This window comes from Numida meleagris, chromosome 18, assembly GCF_002078875.1.
Source record: "Numida meleagris isolate 19003 breed g44 Domestic line chromosome 18, NumMel1.0, whole genome shotgun sequence".
NCBI lineage: Eukaryota > Metazoa > Chordata > Aves > Galliformes > Numididae > Numida > Numida meleagris.
This window is the reverse complement of record NC_034426.1, coordinates 2,929,440-2,948,735: the sequence shown is the minus strand read 5'-3', so window position 1 is coordinate 2,948,735 and position 19,296 is coordinate 2,929,440. Positions and strand designations below refer to the sequence as shown.

The following is a 19,296-nucleotide window of genomic DNA, read 5'->3' as shown; positions in this document are numbered from 1 at the left end:
CTGAGACACTGAAAGGTCTGGCTTAGAGGAAATCACTCCAGAGACAGGTCAAATAGCAGCCAGAGTTATTGACAAGTGGAGAAGCACAGAACATAGCCATACAAAGGCAGTGGGATCAAAAAGGCAACCCCGGGGCTCTGAGCACTGATCCTCTGCCTGCAGCTGGTCCTCGCAGCCCTGCTTACATGTAGCTTTCTTCCCTGCTATGTGTCCATGAGTGCACACAGCACAGCAAGCCCTGCAGCTTGCGTGGTTACAGCAGTGTGAGATAGGATTTGCAGGGAGAAACTCACTGGAGTCAGCGCTCTGCCATCACAGCCCATTTCTCCAGAGGCAGCTGTGCTCATGGCCAAGGCTGCTGTTGTCTGGAGCGTGAACGTGCCAAGCAGGCAATCCTAGAATGGCTTAGGTTGGAAAGGACCTTAAAGATCATCTTGTTCCAACCCCCATGCCACAGGCAGGGTTGCCAGCCACCAGATCAGCGTGCCCAGGATCCCATCCAATCTGGCCTTGAAAACCTCTAGAGATGGGAACCCAATGGACAGAGTTCCCTCTATTAGAAAGTCACCATGTTCTGCCAGCTGGAACTCATGCTGCAACGACATCTGACTATCAATAATTCCCTACTGATATGCTAGAATATCAATTACCCCCATGCTACAATATCAGTTACCCCCTCCTGATATGCTAGAAGAGCTTCAGCTCCACTCCAGAGATGTCATTAACCTACAAGGCCACACAATTCAGCAGCTCTGAAGTCTTTTATGTAGAACCAGAAACAAAGATTAGGGTGTACAGGGCAGCTCTGTGAGAAGGAGCCACAGTGAAATCAGCTATCATTTCATCTGTTTTGTACTCAAATGTTGAAGAATTAAGAAGGCGTTTCAAACAAATTGCATTTTCTTTTCATTGTCGATAGGTGAAGCAGATTGAGGGATTGATTCTAGAAGTCCTCAAGCAGCTGTCAGGTGCTTGGCAATTTGGGATGTGCCTCTAGTTTGGGGTGCCATCCAATTTCATGCAGAACTGTAGAACAAATAGGAGATGGAGATGGAAGATACCACTGGACTAGTGACATCAGTGCAGTAAGACTGAAGATCTAAGTTAAAGGAGGTGTTTTGCATGAGTCTGGAAACATAAGCATAGTTCCACCAGCACAAACAGCCAGAGGCAATCCAGTGCCATTCAGGTGCTCCACAAACAAATAGCTCCCCACTAACATGGATTGCTTTTAAACAGCTCTCAAAGACCAAGAAAGGAGGAGGAAAACAGTGTGGCTGGGTGGACAAAACAACAACAAAACCAGCAGATAATTAAATACTACAGAATGCACAGCTTGCTCTGGTCCACAATCAGGATGGATTTGAGAAGCTGGATCCAGAATCATGTTACTGTTTCTCAGTGTACACCCTTTCCTTCTGCTACAAAGCACACAGAAGCAATTTACTCCAATGATCCCTGAAATGCCAGCCCCTCTGTATGCATTGTGGTGGGGACAGTCATGCCTCCTTCAAGTCCGGAGTCCAGTTCCTGCTCAGCACATGTCCCTTATCACCCTGATCTCATCAGCACTCTCCCGAGTCCTTCCCCATGCCTTGTTACATGAGGTGGTATCTTCTGCTGCACACTGCTCCACTCTCATGCTCCCACCGCAGCGAGAGCACCCAGCAGAGCTCCTGGGATTTGTGTTAGAATGCAGCATCAATAAACACGCTGCTCTGATTGCACAGAGGAAGCTGACTTGGAGTACTGACTGCTCCCAAGGAACGAAATCCCAAGTCTCTCCAATGGGAACTGAATCCAAACCTCAAAAGCAGCTGTCCCAACTATTTGTCCTAAATTCTTGCTACATATGGTGCCAACCATTGTCTGTGCGTTGTGGGCCTGCAGAGCAGACTGCCTTGGTTCACTCCCTCACTCTGCTATCTGAAAGATGAAATCAGCACGGCCGCCCCAATTGCGTGGGTCAATCGTTTTATAGGCCTACCGTGATCTCATCTGGGGAACACACAAAATGGAATCATAAAAGTAAAGCGAAAATCATTATGTAGCAGATGGCAAGCTGCAATACATGGCCAATATGCCATAAAAAGAGAAGTCGGATTTCACTCATCTGCAGCACCCTTCAGAGAGCTTCAAACATCAATTAGATTGCAAAGGACTTGTGCGAAGTATTGCCATTTTACACAGCAAAACTGGAGGTGAAAGCAGTGGTTTTGCTCCCAGCTATACTGTAGGCCAGTGGTGAGGGTCCAGGGAAAACCCAGCAGAACTTGCCCGACAGCCTGGCCTGTAATCCTCTGCCACGTGCTGTTTGCAAAGGCATCCAGCTCTCCCCTCACCAACCTAGGAGTCACATACCCAATTGCTTAACACTGAAAGCAGGGAGCACACGGCTCCTACTCAACAGCCACGCTCACACCACTTGCTGAATTACGCTATGCTTCTGCCATTTTCTGCATTTGTTACTCTGCCCCTTCACTTGCAGCCAGGCCCACTTGACAGGGAACCTCAGCTCCAGGTCCAGCTCAGCAGTATCTGTGTTAATCACGCCTGCACATCTGAGCTGTCAGTGTATCTGGGCAGGTCGCTTTCCAAAGCAAAAAGCACATGGAGGCAGTTTTCACAGCTGGAACTCCCATCTCATCTCAAGCCAATACAGTTCTACAGCTCCTGCCTCACCCTCCATGGGCTCAGCTGGCAGAGAGGTTTTGGCTTCTTTTGTCAAGCTGCTTGCAAAGGCCTCTGGCTGTTCCTGTTGGATGGCAGTCCTGGATCCACGGCCTCTGCTTCCAGGACTTTTACAAGAACATTGCATCCTCTGCATCCTATCAGTCAGTGTCTTTCCTTACCTTTCTAACTCCTGTATCACACACAGAGCTATCCCCAGCTACTGCAGCATCTGACCTTCATTCCATCTCTCATTGCATTTCACCGCATTCCTTCTTCACAAAGTTTGTATACAACAAGTTTGCTAGAGCCAAGTGCCTGCAGTAATTCAGTCACCGTGCACGTGTCGCACAGACTGACAGGGCTCAAAAATATCTCAGGTTCCACACCAGCATTATGCTACCAAGAGAAGAGCACGTTCCCCAGCCGAAAGTTCGAACACCGCCACTTCTGCATTCCCAGCACGTCCTTCAGCCCATCTCATTGCTCAAAACAAACAGCCCTTCCCCTCCGTGGGCTCAGCCTGACAGATCCGTCACCGCTCCGTGAGCCGGAGGAGCCTGGCCAACCTGCATTCTTTCCACACGCTGCACTGTCTCCATCCTTCCCCCTCCTCCCCCGTACCACGCCTGATGCTGATGGATAAATGTGGCTGAACGCAGTGCCAAGCGCCTTCTGCAAAACACGTACCTCCCCCCGCCCTGCACGGCCTTACACCCCCTGGCACAGCTCAGGGTTGCTAAGGCAAACCCTGCTCCAGCAGCAAACAGCTCCACTATGTTTCCACCCCTCTGAACACCCGTGGTCACGCAGCGATGGTGCTGGAGAGGTGCAAACTCAATGCACTGACCCTTGCACACCGACTGTGCGTGCAAGGTCCCAGGGTGCAGACATTTGCTGCTGTTGTGGCTCAGCTCCCCGCGGTGCAGTCTCAAATGGAAGGGTCCCAGTAAGTGGGGTTGGGGCCCTACAAGCATGTGCCCATTGCCTGAGCCAAAGCACAACATTTCCCGGGTAAGCCAAGAGGTCCGGGAGGGGCACGGTCTCCTTTTGCTATTTGGAGGCAAATAATGAACTGAAAACCACATGAAGTACTTTAGTGCTCTGCATGCTCATAGCTCCTGTTATTATCTGATGTAAGCACCTTTGTCTCACCTGTAATTACTCTTCACATTTCTCCTGAGAGGCAAACCAGCATTATTCCCACCATTTTAGGTGACTGAGTCACACAGACCACGACAGAGCCAGGAACCAACACTGAACTCCTGCAAACCCAGAGAGGCCACCTCCAAACACTTCCTTCGTGACAGCGCTGGAGCCCCAAGCTCCAGCTGAGGGCTAAATAATAGAAGGCCATGAGGTGAGGAGGGAAGAGGATGCTGTTCACAGAAAATTCTCACCACTGCTTTCCCAAGTTTAAAGATCCGATAATTTTTTTCCACAGACCATATGCAAATGCAGCAGGGAAAAGCCATACGGGACAGCTGAAGGAACAGAGGAGAATGAACTCTCCACAGAGACATCCAGTACTCATCAAGCACGTCAAAGATATCAGTTAAATCACTCCTGGCCTCATTTTACAAGCTAAGAGGCTGAGAAAGGGCAACGAATTAAGAATTTATAAGGATGGACAGATAAAAGCTCAGGCAATCTTCAAGAAAAAAGAAAAATGAAAAATGGCTTTTTAGAGATTTGATGAAGTCACTGTTAAAAATTTATCTCCGTACAAATTAAGACATCGATAATCAAATGTGATGCCCTTCAGAAACGAAGGGCATGTCTACACTGGAAGGCCGCGCAGCATAACCCTCTCTCCCTCCTCACCCTCTGAGTGGCTCCAGCTACTTCATGTAAATCCCCTCCTTGCTGAACCACACACAAAAAAACGCTCCAGTGCCGCACAGTGAGAGTCTGCAGAGGGAGCAGAGCAACTTTCCAGCCATGAGTCTTGGAAAAGAGGCCTTGGGTTATCCACGCTGCCCTCTGCTCTGGCCGTGTAACCCCACCTGTCTCCTCATACTCAGACCCTACCTGTCTATTCATGCCTTTCTACAGACAACCAGCTGCCCCTCTGGCTCAAGTCTAAGTCACCACCTAAAGGGAAGGAGGCACTGCATGCATCTCCATAGGGCTATGTGCATATACATCCGAACATCTCCGGTACTGGCAATGGGAAGCACTTCAGTCTGGCCCTGAGTTGGCTTCTGGATTCCGTGAGCATTTTGACATTTCACAATGCCTTGATCCTATTTGGAGATCAAACAACCAACCTGAGCGCTATTTGCTTTTGTTAGCTCTTATGCAGGATACAACGCTGACAAAAGAAGAGAAGAAACAAGGACAGCAGTAAAGTTGGGCCCTTCCTGTGAGGTACTAAATACATAAGGCAGACAAAGGAAACCCTCAGGAAACAGCTGTGTACAAGCCAGAGAAAGAAGCTTTTCCAACAGTTTTTCTGACAGTTGTTTGGTTTTGAAGTTGCTCAGCCATCAAAACTTGCTTTTTGTGGCATATTCCTCAAAATCCTTTCCCACTTCCCCTGATTTCTACATCATAATAGGGAATTCAGGCTTAAGTTGGGAGTTACGTAAGGACCTCAGTTCAGGATAGCAAGCCAGTCCCTGGGAAAGGGAAGACAAAAAAGGTAATGGAACTGTGTATTCCCATCCTGAAGCTTCCTGCCCCAAATCTGTCAGCGAGTTACTAAAAGATTGGCATAGCTTCAAGATCACTCTAAAGCCAAGACAGCAATTTTATAACGTATCAGAAAGGAAACAAATATATCTAACAAGGACAAACACCAAAACGTGCCCACAATGACAACAAGGAGAGATGGAAGAACAAATTGAGAGTAGCTTGAAGGAACCAAAAAGACACTGTGTGAAAATCCAGAAGCTGGACTCAATGATCCTTATGGATCCCTTCCAACGTGGGATATTCTGTGATTCTATGAACTTCAGCAACAGCCCCAAAAAGATCCCTCACCAAAACTGTGCAATGGTTCCCAACATGAAAGAGGGAATTTGGGCCTCCCAGGTCCTGCCATGGGCCTCACTGCACAGCTCTGGGCAGAATGAACCAACAAAAACCAGGTTCCTCCTTGGATAACACGAGGACAGACATTGCTGCTCGACACACTGAGCTGCTCTGAAGCCAAGTGAAGAAGCAGTCAGATTGTCCAAGCAGAAAAAGAGCCTCTGGGATGGCCCAGGAGACCAAAGTTTGGTTCCTGGCTCACTTCCCAGCCAAGCGTGTCATCTGTAACACAGGGAGAACAACTGCAGTAAACTAAATACATCAGCGCTTGGATTTCTGCAAAATACTTTCTTCGTTACATCAACAACTCACTGGTTGGAATTTCCTTTGTAAAACGCTTTGGAGCCTACTGATAAAAGAACAAAGCTGTCTGGAAGAGGAAGAAGACTTTGTGAGATGTTATACCATCCCAGGTGAGCTCTGACATTTACAACACGAAGCCATGCTATTTCTTTACACTGCAAACACAACTGGCTTGTCTGGACTCCCAACACCAGAGTCTACTTGAACATCTGTAGCAAGGTTCTGCTTCAAATGAAGGAGCCTGCTGAGAACCCGGGCAGCCAAACCCACGCCAGAGCTGTCTCTCTGCTCCCTCACTGCAGCTGCTGCCCAACACAAACAGCTCCCAGGGCAGACCCAGGCCTGGGGGTTTTCTGCCCAGGAGCACCAACAGCAAGTAGCACTCTCACTAGAAAAACACAGCTCCAAAGTAACCCCAGAGATACCAAGACTTGCTTAGACAGAAAGGAGAAGCAGACACGGATCCCTCATGACTGTGATATATGTTTTATAAGCATGCTTTAATGTCTTGAGAACAAACAAGGTCGCCTTAGCTTATGTAAGCACAAGAGCCACTGCCCCGCAGCAGCTGGAGCTGCTATTTCAGGAAGCTGTCTCTTCATTTAAGGTTCCTGGTGGCTGACTCTCCCTCATCTGCCTCTTAGTTTTGCACAGATAATTTGACGATATCCAGGACTGCCATTTTCTCACGCTGCTTTTTTCCCAGTTCCACCACACATCGCTGCCCCAAACCATCCCAGCTCCTCACCAAGCGATCTGCAGGGACGCAGCGCATCCCTGAGGCAACGCAGGAGGAGAGAGCAGAAATCTGGAGATAGCATCCTGTCCTTTCTCACAGCATTACTCCTGCAGCAGCAGTACGAGTGGCCCCCCGGGATACTTCAGACTTCTCACTGGGTCAAAGAATGGTATAAAATTCTGTATCATCCTTTTTTCCTCTTAAAAAAAGCTATTTGTGAAGCGCAGTGGCAGGAACAGCCAGTGGCAGCAAATGCAGAGCTTTCACCAAGAGGGAGGACGATAAAACCTCATCATCTATCATTTTTCACAGCAGCATGAACTGCTGCTCTCAGTCCAGGTTCTCACGGGACTCATATGCCAGCAGTTACCTACACGCACACCCACCCCAGACCAAAACAAGTCTCGGATGAAAGGGAATGAGGCCGAGCTTCAGGAGACAGCGGCAGTTCTGCACAAGCCCTCCCTGCCTAGATAAGCAGAGCGTGCACAGACCTCAGGGATGGGAATGGGTATTGTTTGGCCAAGCTCTTAACTAACGGGCCCTGTAATTTCAGCACTGAGCTGGAACCTCCACCTGTCCTGCAGCTCCTCCCTCAGACAAGCACACAGTTTCCACCTGGAGATTCAGAGTTAACAGCAGGTCACTTTAATGGTGGGTTACTCCCTTTGACAAATGTATACTTTGCACAGATCCTAAATGTGCTCTGTCTCCAGCCTCCTGCTAAAAGGGATTTTTAGCATCTCCAGAAGAGATCAGTCATGATAGGATTATTGTTCTACTACGCAGCAACGTCACTGTGTGTTTTTACAACAACTGCTCAGTGAAGCGTGCATCTCCGTGTCACCAAAAAGACAATGAACAGTTTCTGCAGCTTTAGGAAGTTCTACAGCACAAGTGCCAGCCTTTGGCCCTCAGTTAGAACTGTTCCATTGAATACAAGACCTCTGATCCCTCCACACTTCGGCAGCATTCAGAGGAGCAGCCAGAGTCCCACCAGCACTGTGCTACTGCAAGAGCGGAAGGGGAAAAAGGAAGAAGGGGGAAAAAATACCTACAGAGCGCTCTGACAGAATGTTATGTCAGAGGTTTTTTAGGATGGCCCAAAAGAGCACCCATGTGCCACTAGCAGGTAATAGTGCAGGAGGCCTGCTGCCCACAGGGGACACCTCGGACAGCCCGAACAAACTGATGCCATCTCCCAGGAATTTGTCTTTAAACACAGATGATCACAGAAACGAAAGACACCAGGGAAGCTTCGGCAGCAAAGCTCATTAAAGTACTGGGTGGGTGGCAAGATGCTAAACTTTCCCTGACAAGGACAACATAAAGGCATTGTGGTTTCCCAGTGAATCAGTCTGAGTCCTGTAGGGCTGAGCTGCTGGAGAACATGGAGATGACCATGCTGGGAGGAGTGGCATGTTTGTGCAGCTGGAAAACAAAACCATACCCAACTCCACCCATTGGATTCCTGATGTCATCTTTAAATAAAGGTATTTAATGAAACCTAGGATTACCTGCTTCCTCAAGAATTATAAACACCACCTCTGAATTCCTTGATTTAAACTTGCTTACATTTTGTCCCTCCTCAACAAAAGAAAACAGAGCTAATTGTTCTGCTCCAATGTGGCAAATTACAGAATGGCCTAAATTACCATGTAACTAGCATTTAAAGAAGTAAGTAAAGAATGAAAGAGGTCACTCCTGCAGTTACGTAGGAGCACCAAGACTGGAATCTCCCATGTCATTAAGTTTAGTCAGCACATCACAACATTCATTTGTCTGTTTGGTTCCCCCTGTGTCAATCTACAAGATAACTGGAAAGCACTTGCTCCTTCCATCTCCTGTCTCAGAGATCGTCCTCTACAGAACAGCTGCACCAAAAATGCTGTCTTCAGGAACGATCCACACTTGTCACTGCATCAGAAGCCCTATGATTTCTGTATCGCTGTCTTTCCTGTATAAATTGTTGGCCAATGTATTTTTAAGGTTTCCTTGGAAAACAACATTACCGAAGGAGTCTGGTCCAGAAGGGCAGCAATTCATCACTCTGTCTCTATGGCCCAAAAGTACATTCAAATGCAGAACTCCCATAACACTTTGTGAAATTAAGTCAATGTTCACAATATCTTTCATTTCAAAACTTGAAGCAGCCTAAAACTGACCTGTATGAGCGCATTCCCTAAAACTGTATCCCTGTGTTGGTTCCACGCACAAACACTGCCGAGTGTACCAGGAACACTTCTTCCACACTCTAAAAACACATCTGAACAGCAGTGTTACAGGAATGCTGTTAGCCCAGTGGACACGACCCAGACCTGGTGCAAGCAGGCACAGCCCCACAGAGATGAGTTAATCAGAGCACAGCCTCAGACTGCAGCTCCGTGAGACCAGCACACCAGTGAACACAGCACCCATCAGGAGCTCTCCACACATCTAACACGTTGAAGCTTGTTACCTCTGTCACTTGGCTGATGCTTTCTCTGATCAGTTCCTCCCACTCCTCCTTGGTCGTGGAGAGCTTCAGCTCACGAAGTGGCAGAACCTTCTGGAGAAGCAAACAGGCCTGGGCCTGAAAGAGAAAGGGGAGAGAAGACGTGAGGAGATGTGAAACTGCATGTTCTCGAAGGAAGGTGTGAGCAATGCCAATACCCCACTGAAGCAAGCAGCTAAGCACAGCATCTGGGGAATGCTGTGTAACAGACACTGCGCATCCTCACCAACCTGTACATCACCCAGTTAGAAAACACTCTCTAGACCCTGACAAAGTCGCTCCTCAGGAGAGGGTTGTAGTTTCTGGCTGAACACACAGATTTAAAAGAGTAACTCAAAGGGGACGGAAGGGATTGTGCTGCTTCTAGATTTAGGCTCTACCACCCAAAATATGCTTTCGTATCTGGTCTGAGCACATCAATTTACAGTCTCCAAAGTCTTCAGGCAGCCCTTTGCATGACTCCACCCTTTAATGTGCCCTGACAGACACAAATAAACAAAAATCAAAGCTGGCAGGTTAGCAAATACTTCTTTTTAAAGAAATCCTAGATGGAAACTGCTGTTCAGAGCAGCACTCAACCTTGCCCCGGAGTCAAACTTGCTCATTAAGCCTACACATTAACACAGCACTGAAAAAGGTAGCCACTAGAAAAACAACAGCAATCTGCAGTCATCTCCTACATCCTTTCCTGTTCTGGAATTCCTATTTTAGGGCTTTCTTATGTACAAGAAAAACACAGTACTGTGCAAAAGCAAATGATGGAAATACAGATAATACGCTAATGAGGATTAGTACAAATAGCTTAGAGGATTTAAAGGGAACATTTTCCTAACAGCACAGAGTTAGTGAGCAAGTACTATCCACATATAAAGACAAATTAGTGCCCCTAGCTGCCATTGTGCTCACACTGGAGCCTTTCTGGGGAACTATTTATTGAAGAATTGAAAGGGAGGGAAGAGAAGACATCCCTAGAGTTCCTGAGAGCAGTGAGAGCACCCGAAGCTGTAGGCAGTGGAACACAATGCCTGAAGAGCTCAGGAAGGCCCGCGTTCCCCGTACACTTCAGGCTCCTATGACGGAGGGTTATCCATCTGTAAGCTTACCCTCAGTTTGCACCAGTGTGGCCAATGGAGAGAATTACCCAAATAGAGCAAGCTTTCACTGGCAAACAGTAGGTTTTGTTCATTACTTGGAGGAGAAAAGGGGGGAGGAAACCAATGAGACTGCCCAAAGATTTATGTTGGTTTAATGAGAGAGAGTCAGCGAGGGCCCTAATGCCATGTTTGAGGCAGGCAGGCCTACGTATTCCTTGTAATTATGGGGAGGCTGCATCTAACAGAACAAATTATGGCATGTCTGCATGCATGTACCAAATGTAGCAGAACGTCACTTCAGTGCAATTACAAAGAGAACGTGACCCCCAGAGTAAATGAGAGGCCATCACTCACTCCAAAAGGCCCAGGCAGGGTCGTAAACCTCAAGGCAACATCTCTTCTCCATCCCCAGAGACCTGAGACCCAAATGCTGGACTGAGAGAGAGATCCTAAGCAAGATCCGGCCCTCAGGAAGCACTAAGCTTGAAAACAATTTTAAAAGGAAGGCAAAAAACCCAGTGAGCAGATTGGGAAGCCAAAATACCCAGTCATCCTGGAATCCTGGCTGGTGCTATCACTCCGTGTCACTTCTGTCAAACTCATCTCATGGCTTTCGTACCTTCAACTCATATTTGAGAGTCAAAGAGAAAATACATTTGATTTTCATGTCATTAAAACATTGCTACTGCCGTACTCAACACACTCCTGTGTTTCCTGATTGTTTTTTAACCCAGTGATAATTTAGTACCAAGCGCCAACTTGTCTCCTTTGAAAGAATGAAAGGAAAATAAAAGATTTGTTTGTGGGCTGAAATCAAATTTAGCTAAGGAATATCTCGGCCGGAGAGCAAACACAACACCAACAATGCCAACGTGCTGTGTGCCCAGCACCATGCCACGCTGTAGTTTGTGGTTATCATGTTTATCACGCAGATATCCTAGATCTAGCCAGGAACATGTAGCTCTCGCATAGCCTGCTTCTCCTCAGCAAACCACACAGTTAAACAGAGAAAGTTAAACCACAGAGAGGAGCTGACGTGAGTGGAGAAAGCCAGAAAACCACTGGCAGAAAGGAAACTTAAACCCAATTCTTCAACCTCAGTCCCACGGTAAATCCACTCAGGAACAGCACTGCCCACTGTCCCACTGATGTCATCCCATTTCAGCAAGTTCAAACCGAAGCAGAGAGCCACCAGCACTCCTCTTCAGAGCGAGGCACAACCTCTGCATTTATCAGCAGGTCAACAAGGTTCCCAGAAGTCACCAGAAGATTGCTCAGCCAGCAAAGGTGCTCAGAGAAAACCACCAGGAGAGCAGGACCGCAGCGCTGCCATCACACCTTGCACAGCATCAGCCTGCAGCCACAGCTCCCTCCTGAGCAACGCCAAACCATCAGCTGAAAGGCCACAGCTCCTGGCAGAGCAGTCCCTGCTAGAATCCACTAAAAGAATTTTAAATGCTCAAAAAAGAATTGGTTTTGCAACCTCCAGGAGCTTCTCCCAGTAACACATGCTGTATCACGGGATATAAGCAGGGCTAAGAATACAAACACTATGCAAAAGTTTGGAAAGACCCAAAGTGGCACAGATCCCCAGGAACCATCTCCTCGAAATCACAAAGAAACGGCTCTCTCTTTGCAGTTCATTTTCCTTCTTTTATTACCACTAATAACTTGAAATTTGGTTCAGCACAGACCTGGAGCTCGACAACAGTCTAGCTGTTTCCCTCTCCCGTTCCAGCATCACTGATTGTTTGCACTGTCTACAAACATTTGGCAATTTTGGAAGCTGCCAGAATCTCATCAAGGATTCTCCAGAGGCATTTTCTCAGTTGTTGTGTTCATGAGAGTCCTGCAGAAGAGCCAAGTATTATCGATGCTACACGAGCAGACAGGAATAGCAGAAGACCCAAGAGCACCAGCTCCCAAGCTCTGCTCCAGTTCAGAACAGAATGCCCCCTGCACCACACACAACCTCGGAAATATGTGAGAATATCACAAGCAGTGAGAGGGTTTTACTGATGGGGGAGGATGCTGCAGCCCATCCATGCCCTGGGAGCCACTCAGTTGCCTGCTCAAAGCCTTTTCTCCTTAATTTCAGTTAAAAAAGAAAAAAAAAGAGAAGAAGAAGAAGAAAAGAAATGCCATAAAATGGTATAAAAAATAAGTAAAAGTGAAGTCTATTCAAGCAAAGATACGTACATACACTCCCCAATACATCCACTGACTGTATGACTAAACGAGGTAGAAACGCTTCTTATCAGCCCACGTGGGAGAAGAGAACAAACAATAACTAACAGCGGCGCTGACCCTGAGATTCTCTGTCGGCTTTGTTTATTCCTCTCTTATCTGAAATGATCACACAGAATGCCATTCATTATAAGCAGCCAGCATTTCTTTCGGAGGTGGGAAACTGTAGTCACCGAGATGTGCGGTAACTCCCCGATGTGCTCACCCACCTCGAGGAAGGAGAGCAATCTGGCTGCCTTGTAACAACTGCCTTTACCCTTTCCAGTAAAGCCAAGGCACACAGCCTGACTATTTAAATGGCAAGCGGAGGATTAACCCCTGCCAACTCAGCCACTGCCTTCGTCCTGAAAGCAAACATCCATTTGATCGGTACGAAGCACGCCGCCAGCTCAGCAAGTGCTTCCTTTTCCCTTTGTATAAAGAGAACATAAATGCACACACAAAGAACCCTAGAAAATGACAATTTGGTGCCACTCAAAACCTGTTCTTAGGACTGAAGGAGCACCATGAGCTTTGGTGCTAGCATCATTTCACTGCAGTCACATGGATACGCTGCGTTCCGGGCAAATCCTACCAGGGTAAAAGAACGCGCACCAAGAAGATGGGAAATTCTAAACAAGCTTTCTTTGAATTCTAAGAAATAGCCCAACCATGAAATCAATTCCTCAGCTACCTGCAATTTGTTACACGTTAAAAACCAACAGCAATAATAAAGCACAGCGAGCTCCAGCTAACAGGTCTATCGGCTCTGAGAGAGTAACTCGTCATTTATTACCACAGGGCAGCGCATCCACAGCACCATGGTGGATGTCTCTTCCAATTACTGTCAAAGCTTTTGTAAAAGAAAACTAACAGCATGTAAAGCCATGAAGCAAGTGCTAATCTATCCCCACTTCTACTCCCACAGTCCCACCACTCTATTTTTATGCTTACACTGGGTGTGGGATGGAGAGAATGGCTCTCGTGGTCTTCAGCTTTGAAAGTGCTTGCTTTCCATTGCTCTGCCATTTGTTCTTTGATTTGACTATTTCTGAGCCTGTAAGCTACAGTTCTGTTTGTTAACACTTTGGTAGGCAGAGTCCAAGTGAGGGACCCCCTGGAAGCTCACTCAAAAGGGCAAATTATGAGAGTGAAAGAAGAAGAAGGCTGGCAACCACGGTGCTCCTTGCTCTGTACAGCAAGCTCACAGCAGGCAGTACAGAAGCAACAGAGGCTCAATGTATGCTACAAGCTTCCTGTCGTACCACGACACGCTATAATCAGAATTATCAAAGATTCAGATAACCCACTGAGCCCTTCAACACTGTGAGTAAGGGAGCCCTGGCCAGGAGCTGTCATGACTGTATTTAACAGCAGGCCTAAACAGAAAGCCTGGAGTTTCACACAGCCTGCTGACCTCGCAAGGATCAAACTGCAAACTCTCAGGGGGAGGCAAAAAGAGGAGGAAAAAAATGAAAGGGCTCTTTTCCTAAGTTAAGGGCAAGCAAAATAATTATCCCTCATGAGCACGAAGCAATGTTCTCACTGAAGAAGCATCTCGTTTACTTAAAACATACAAAGGCTTTAGGCATTAAAAAGTGAAAACTAGAGACATCTGAAGAACTTCTGCTCAGTTGGTTTTCCTCTATTTCCACAGCACTCCACGTACAGCACACACAGACACGTTCCATGGGTGTCTCAGTTTCAAAGGGAGGTGAAGATAAGGAAAAGCCCTGACTGTGGTGTAAGAGGACTGATTTTGAGAACAAACATTAATTTTTAACTGTCCCAGCAGTGCTGAAACAATGCACATAAAAGCAGTGCAGTCAAGATTCCCATTTAGCAGCTGCGTAAAGGTTTCAGAGTGGAACATGGAGCCTCTCCTGGGATAAAAGGGACACAGTTCAGGCTGGCCCAGAAAGACCATGAAAATCTATCCTGCACAATCACCCGGCTCGGGAGCTGAATTCAATATTCCCTGCTACCATCCAGTGTCTTCAGAATGATCGATCAGCTCTCTCAAGACATTCAGCCAGCCTTGCCAAGGTCCAATACTGTCTGAGACAGCGGGAACGTGAGCAAGATCCAGCCCGGCAGGCAGAGAACCACCCCAGCAGGCAGGCAGCCCTTCCCAGCCTGCAGAGCTGCCCTCCTGCTTCCAGAACGGCCACGGCAGAACCACGCAACAGAAGCAAACGTGACCAGAACCCCCGGCCCCAAACCCTCGGAGTGCACCTTGCCCTCCCCCAGTATCAGCCAATGGGAGCGTTACAGCCTTCAGAACTAAATTCCCCTCGCCAGAAAGTGAACATAACAAATGCTTTACTACAGTTTAAATTAAGTTCCTGCGGCAAATAGATGAGAAAAACTCTGCAAGGCTAGTTAATTATGATACGTAAAGCATTTTAGGTGGCAGCTAAATCATATTTTACAACCTTGGATGAGAAAGGCAATCTTACTTAGCATACTCCCACCAAACATCCTAGCTCATCAAGCTAGATTCCGGATTGCAGCATTTTAGAACAAGCCATTCTGCACTGCAAACCAGCTCCATGCCGAGTACACGGTACCTGTTCCTCCCACGTAGTGCAAAATTCATCTTCCAGGAAATGGCAGGCTGCTTTCCATCCAGGAACCTTTAAATGCCTCACAACGGCTTGCATATTAGCACATTTAAAAATAACTGTCACGTATGAGACACATTCTGCTCACTTACCAGATGAAGGTTATCCGTTTAGGGCTTCTTGAGTGTAAGAAGTTATCGATGAGCTTTGGTTTGGTTATTTTTTACGTTAACTTTTATTTCTCAACCCTTGAAATAGCCGACATCCTTCTCCCCAGCTAGTTTCTAGAGAAGCTAAATGCTGGTTTGCAAACACGAGGTTTTTGTGCCCTCTGAAACTGCTGGAGTACATGGCCCCCCTCACTCTCTGTTGCAGGACAACATTCCAGTCACTCTCTCAACAACCTGAGCTCAAGGAGAAACAGAAAATGGCAGAGGAATCAAGCAGCTGCTTATCACCTGCCAGGCAGAACACGAAGCCCCTTCCTGAGAAGGTGAACTGGGTCTCTCATCTCCATGAGAGCAGCTCAGCACCAGTAGCTCTGGGATGCTGGAAATCTCTTGCTAAAAGGCCTTCAGTGGAAAACCAAACGCACAGCATGATGGATCTTTGCATCTTTGTCCCTGCTTTACAAGTTTTGCTTTTGCATTTGAGACACCACTACGTTGTTTGCCAAAAAAGAACAAAAGCTCCATTGGAAGAGAGCAACGGACACAAACCTTCTCCATTTTTATTATCCTTCACGCACTGCTTCACCCATGGCTCAGACGTCCTGCTCTCAGCAGCAGAAATGAGAAGCTAAGAAATCTCTCCAATTCCCTGCCTACTCCCGGGGCTCTGAGCAGCGGCTGTCGCATCCATTGGATGAGCTGCTAACTTCATTCCACCGCTGCTGAGCACTTGTCTGCACTACAGAAAGTTTTCTCACATTAGCTATGCTGGTATATCCTCCTCCTTCACAACATGAAAACAGCTATTCCCAGGCACAAGCACTTTAAATCACCACCACCACTCAATCTGGCTGAAAACACGGAATGAGCTTCACCCCATGTAAACCGCCTTTATATAATACAGCTGCACCTCCACTGCAGTTATGTCAGCCTCAGCCCTACAGCTAAAAGCAGCCACTGCTCCCACTGACACTCACACACTGGGTTACTTTGTTCAAGTGTGCTTAAAGCCAGCAGAAAACCATGGACTAGCATTCACAGCACTGGAGCAGCCTTCCTGCAGAGCTGGCCATACACACAGCACCCACAGACATACAGGTTTCCTTATGCCCTAAAATATCACTGTTTAACTTAGCTAAGGACCCTGCAAATGAACAGAAAACATTTTCTCTGCTGTTGCTGAGAAGTGCTTTTTTTCCACGCTTGGTCCCTCTGCAATCAGTGCTCTGCAGGATGTTCTCGTCAGTGTAAAACCCTCACCTTGTATTTCCCAACCAGAGGAACCCATTTCTGAGAGCCTGCTCGGGACAAGGGTAGGAACACCCTTGTGCCCTGCACCCCAGCACAACTTTGTCACCGTATTGCTGGCAGCCGGGACAGGAGAAAAACAAAATCAAAGCTCCTTCCTACATTCATCACGATGCAGCATGAGCTAGTGACAGAAGAAAAACGTTACTGCATTTTAAAGGCAGCACAGATGAGTCAGTACACGTGGGGAGAAAATCTGACGCTGCAGTTTCTCAGAGGCTCTCTGCTCTCTAAATACCGGGCTCCACAGCAGGATTTCTGCTGGAGATGAAGGGCCTGCAGCATGCTGAGGTGGTCAAAAAAACAACATCCACCGTAACACCGAGCTCTTGAGCCAGGCCTGGCTGAAGGCATTAGTTACTAGCTTGGAATGTGTCACACACAACAAAGATACAGCTAGTGGATATCCAGGGTTGGGCAAGACACTATTTACCCGTGCTCTTCTCTCACCAGAGGCCAACAGAACAGAGCGATCCATACAGAGCAATCCATATATCGGCCTGCTGCTTTGGGGAACACAGATTCATGTCTCCCTGGGGGAGCTACTTACCGTATCAGAAGGGCCAATCACTCTTAATGCTGCCCTCCAAAAAAAAAAAAGTCAATATCTTATTATCCTAAATTCATGAAAAGTGAAAAGATGCCATAATTAAGTGAGCTGAATGAGAACACAAGATAAATGAGTAGCAGAATGCTGATTAGCATCCGCGAGCACCGAGGTTTTCTTGCTCTTTCTGTAATGCTCAATAACAGGACCTACGACTTCGGTGAGGAATACTGGTGTCATAGGATGTGCCAAGAGAAAAGAACAGCAATGGATCCTGTGCAATGCATCTAAGCCTCTGCCTTCCCACAATTCACAAATAAAAAGTAAAAAATATAAATAATTTAAAAATCAGGAAATAAGCGCGTTCCCCTCTCCTCTCCCAAATACACTTTTCTCCCAAATTAAGTACAAAGTCACAATTAAAAACAATAATAATTTGGTTTCCTAGCATGGCCCCTGTTCATTCTGGGGCATTTCCATCTTGCTTCCACAAGCTCCTGGCTCTAAACTACACAGCAACACATCCCTCTTTGTAAAGAAATGAAAGCAAAGACTCTCACAGAACAAGCCCACTACTAGGCTCAATAAAAACCAGTGCCAAGGCTCATGATACCTCTTGCAAAATCCCTGTTGTGGGTGCTGTCCTTTTCCTTGACCCTGGCTGTCCTCCCCAGCGCTTTCATCCCATCAAGTTCTGTGCCAGATGTCTCCTCTGCACAACAAAGCCAATTTTCCTCAATTTGGGAGAGACACGCAATAGGATTTTCTTCAGGCTATTCAGAAGGTAGCTACTGCATAATGCGGCCTATTTAAGGAGGCTTTGTTAAAGGCAAATTTAATAATTTAGGAGATTTAAGAACAGTACACACTCAGAAAAACCCCGCTCACATTGCCTAACACTGCGAGGATGAACGTTTTCATCTTTTGAGAACATTTATCAGCAGATAACGAAAAACTACAACTCCGATTCACTCAAACATCAACTACTGCAGTTTAGCTTTCAAGCAGGAAAGGGAAAAAATAGTACACACATTTCAGTAAAACTGTTTGCTTGGAACACTGAAATAAACAGCAGTGCTAAGCAAAAATAACAGTTGGAAATGGTACTGGGTTGACCTGCGTGGATGCACTGATTCTTGCTAGTGTTATCTTTTCAGTTTGCAGAACCTACCAAGATGAGCAGCATGATGTGAAGGACTGCACATCGCCCAGGGAAAAGGAATGTGGTTGGAGTCCCTGCTCTGCCAGGGGATCACTGAGAAATCCTGCAGGGAATTCCTTCCTAGAGCTTTCACTTCTGCAGAGTGGCCTCATAATACAGAATAGGGGAAAGGAGAAACCCCTCTGCTCCCCTGTCTCCAAACAAGAAGACACCCACCGCTTTCTACAGAAGCTCAGAAGAACATCATTGTCAGTGAAGACTGCCCAGGTTGGCTCTTGATTTTGCACTGCAGAGCCCTAATCTTTCTCCACCTGCCAACAAAACACCCAACCCTACAGTATCTTTCCAAACCATTGTCCAATAGCCCCCTGCGAACACAGCAGTGAAGACGTCCCAAAACTTCAACAAAACAAGACTCCAGCTTGACCTTTATAAAGCATCTTGTGGTGTGAATACAACTCCAGCCCATACGATGGACATAGCCACCAGCTGCATCAGAACCAAAGATGTTTCTTCTCCTGTTTTTATTACTAAATAGTTATTAAATACCTGGCAATGACCTTGCCTCCAAGCAAACTCTTCCCATTTGCTCTGCACAAGTGTCTATTCATCACCTCGTTGGAGGGGCTATGTTTGCCAGGCTGAGCACAATGCCCTTCTCTGTGGTTTATTCTCAAATGCACACCTTTTTAAGAAACTATCAGCTCCCCACGTGTCCGATGGCAAGTTTAATCAGCAGGCTAGGAAATCTCTCTGTCTTGGAAAATCACTGCAGTATGTTCAGATCTAACTCAGCAAGTCCATCCAAGGCAGAGGGCTGTTACTGCTGCCCATCACTGCCAACCTTGGACAGCTCTCACAGCAGCCATGTCTGCAGCACCAACTAAAGCACGTGCAGCCTGTTCATTTTCTGATCTCTTCCTTGCAACTTACTGGAAGCACATTCCCTCTGTTACTTAGGATTCGCTCCATGATCATCCACA

The 19,296-nt window shown here is 46.9% G+C and overlaps 1 protein-coding gene across 1 annotated transcript in view; it reads right to left on the bottom strand.

Annotated features, from left to right (window-relative positions):
* MYBBP1A (MYB binding protein 1a) overlaps window positions 1-19,296 on the bottom strand; it is a 52,040-nt gene that overhangs the window by 3,840 nt on the left and 28,904 nt on the right. The window contains exon 24 of the mRNA XM_021416075.1: window positions 9,207-9,320. Coding sequence (XP_021271750.1) covers window positions 9,207-9,320 — 114 coding nt within the window. The remainder of the gene's footprint in view (window positions 1-9,206; window positions 9,321-19,296) is intronic.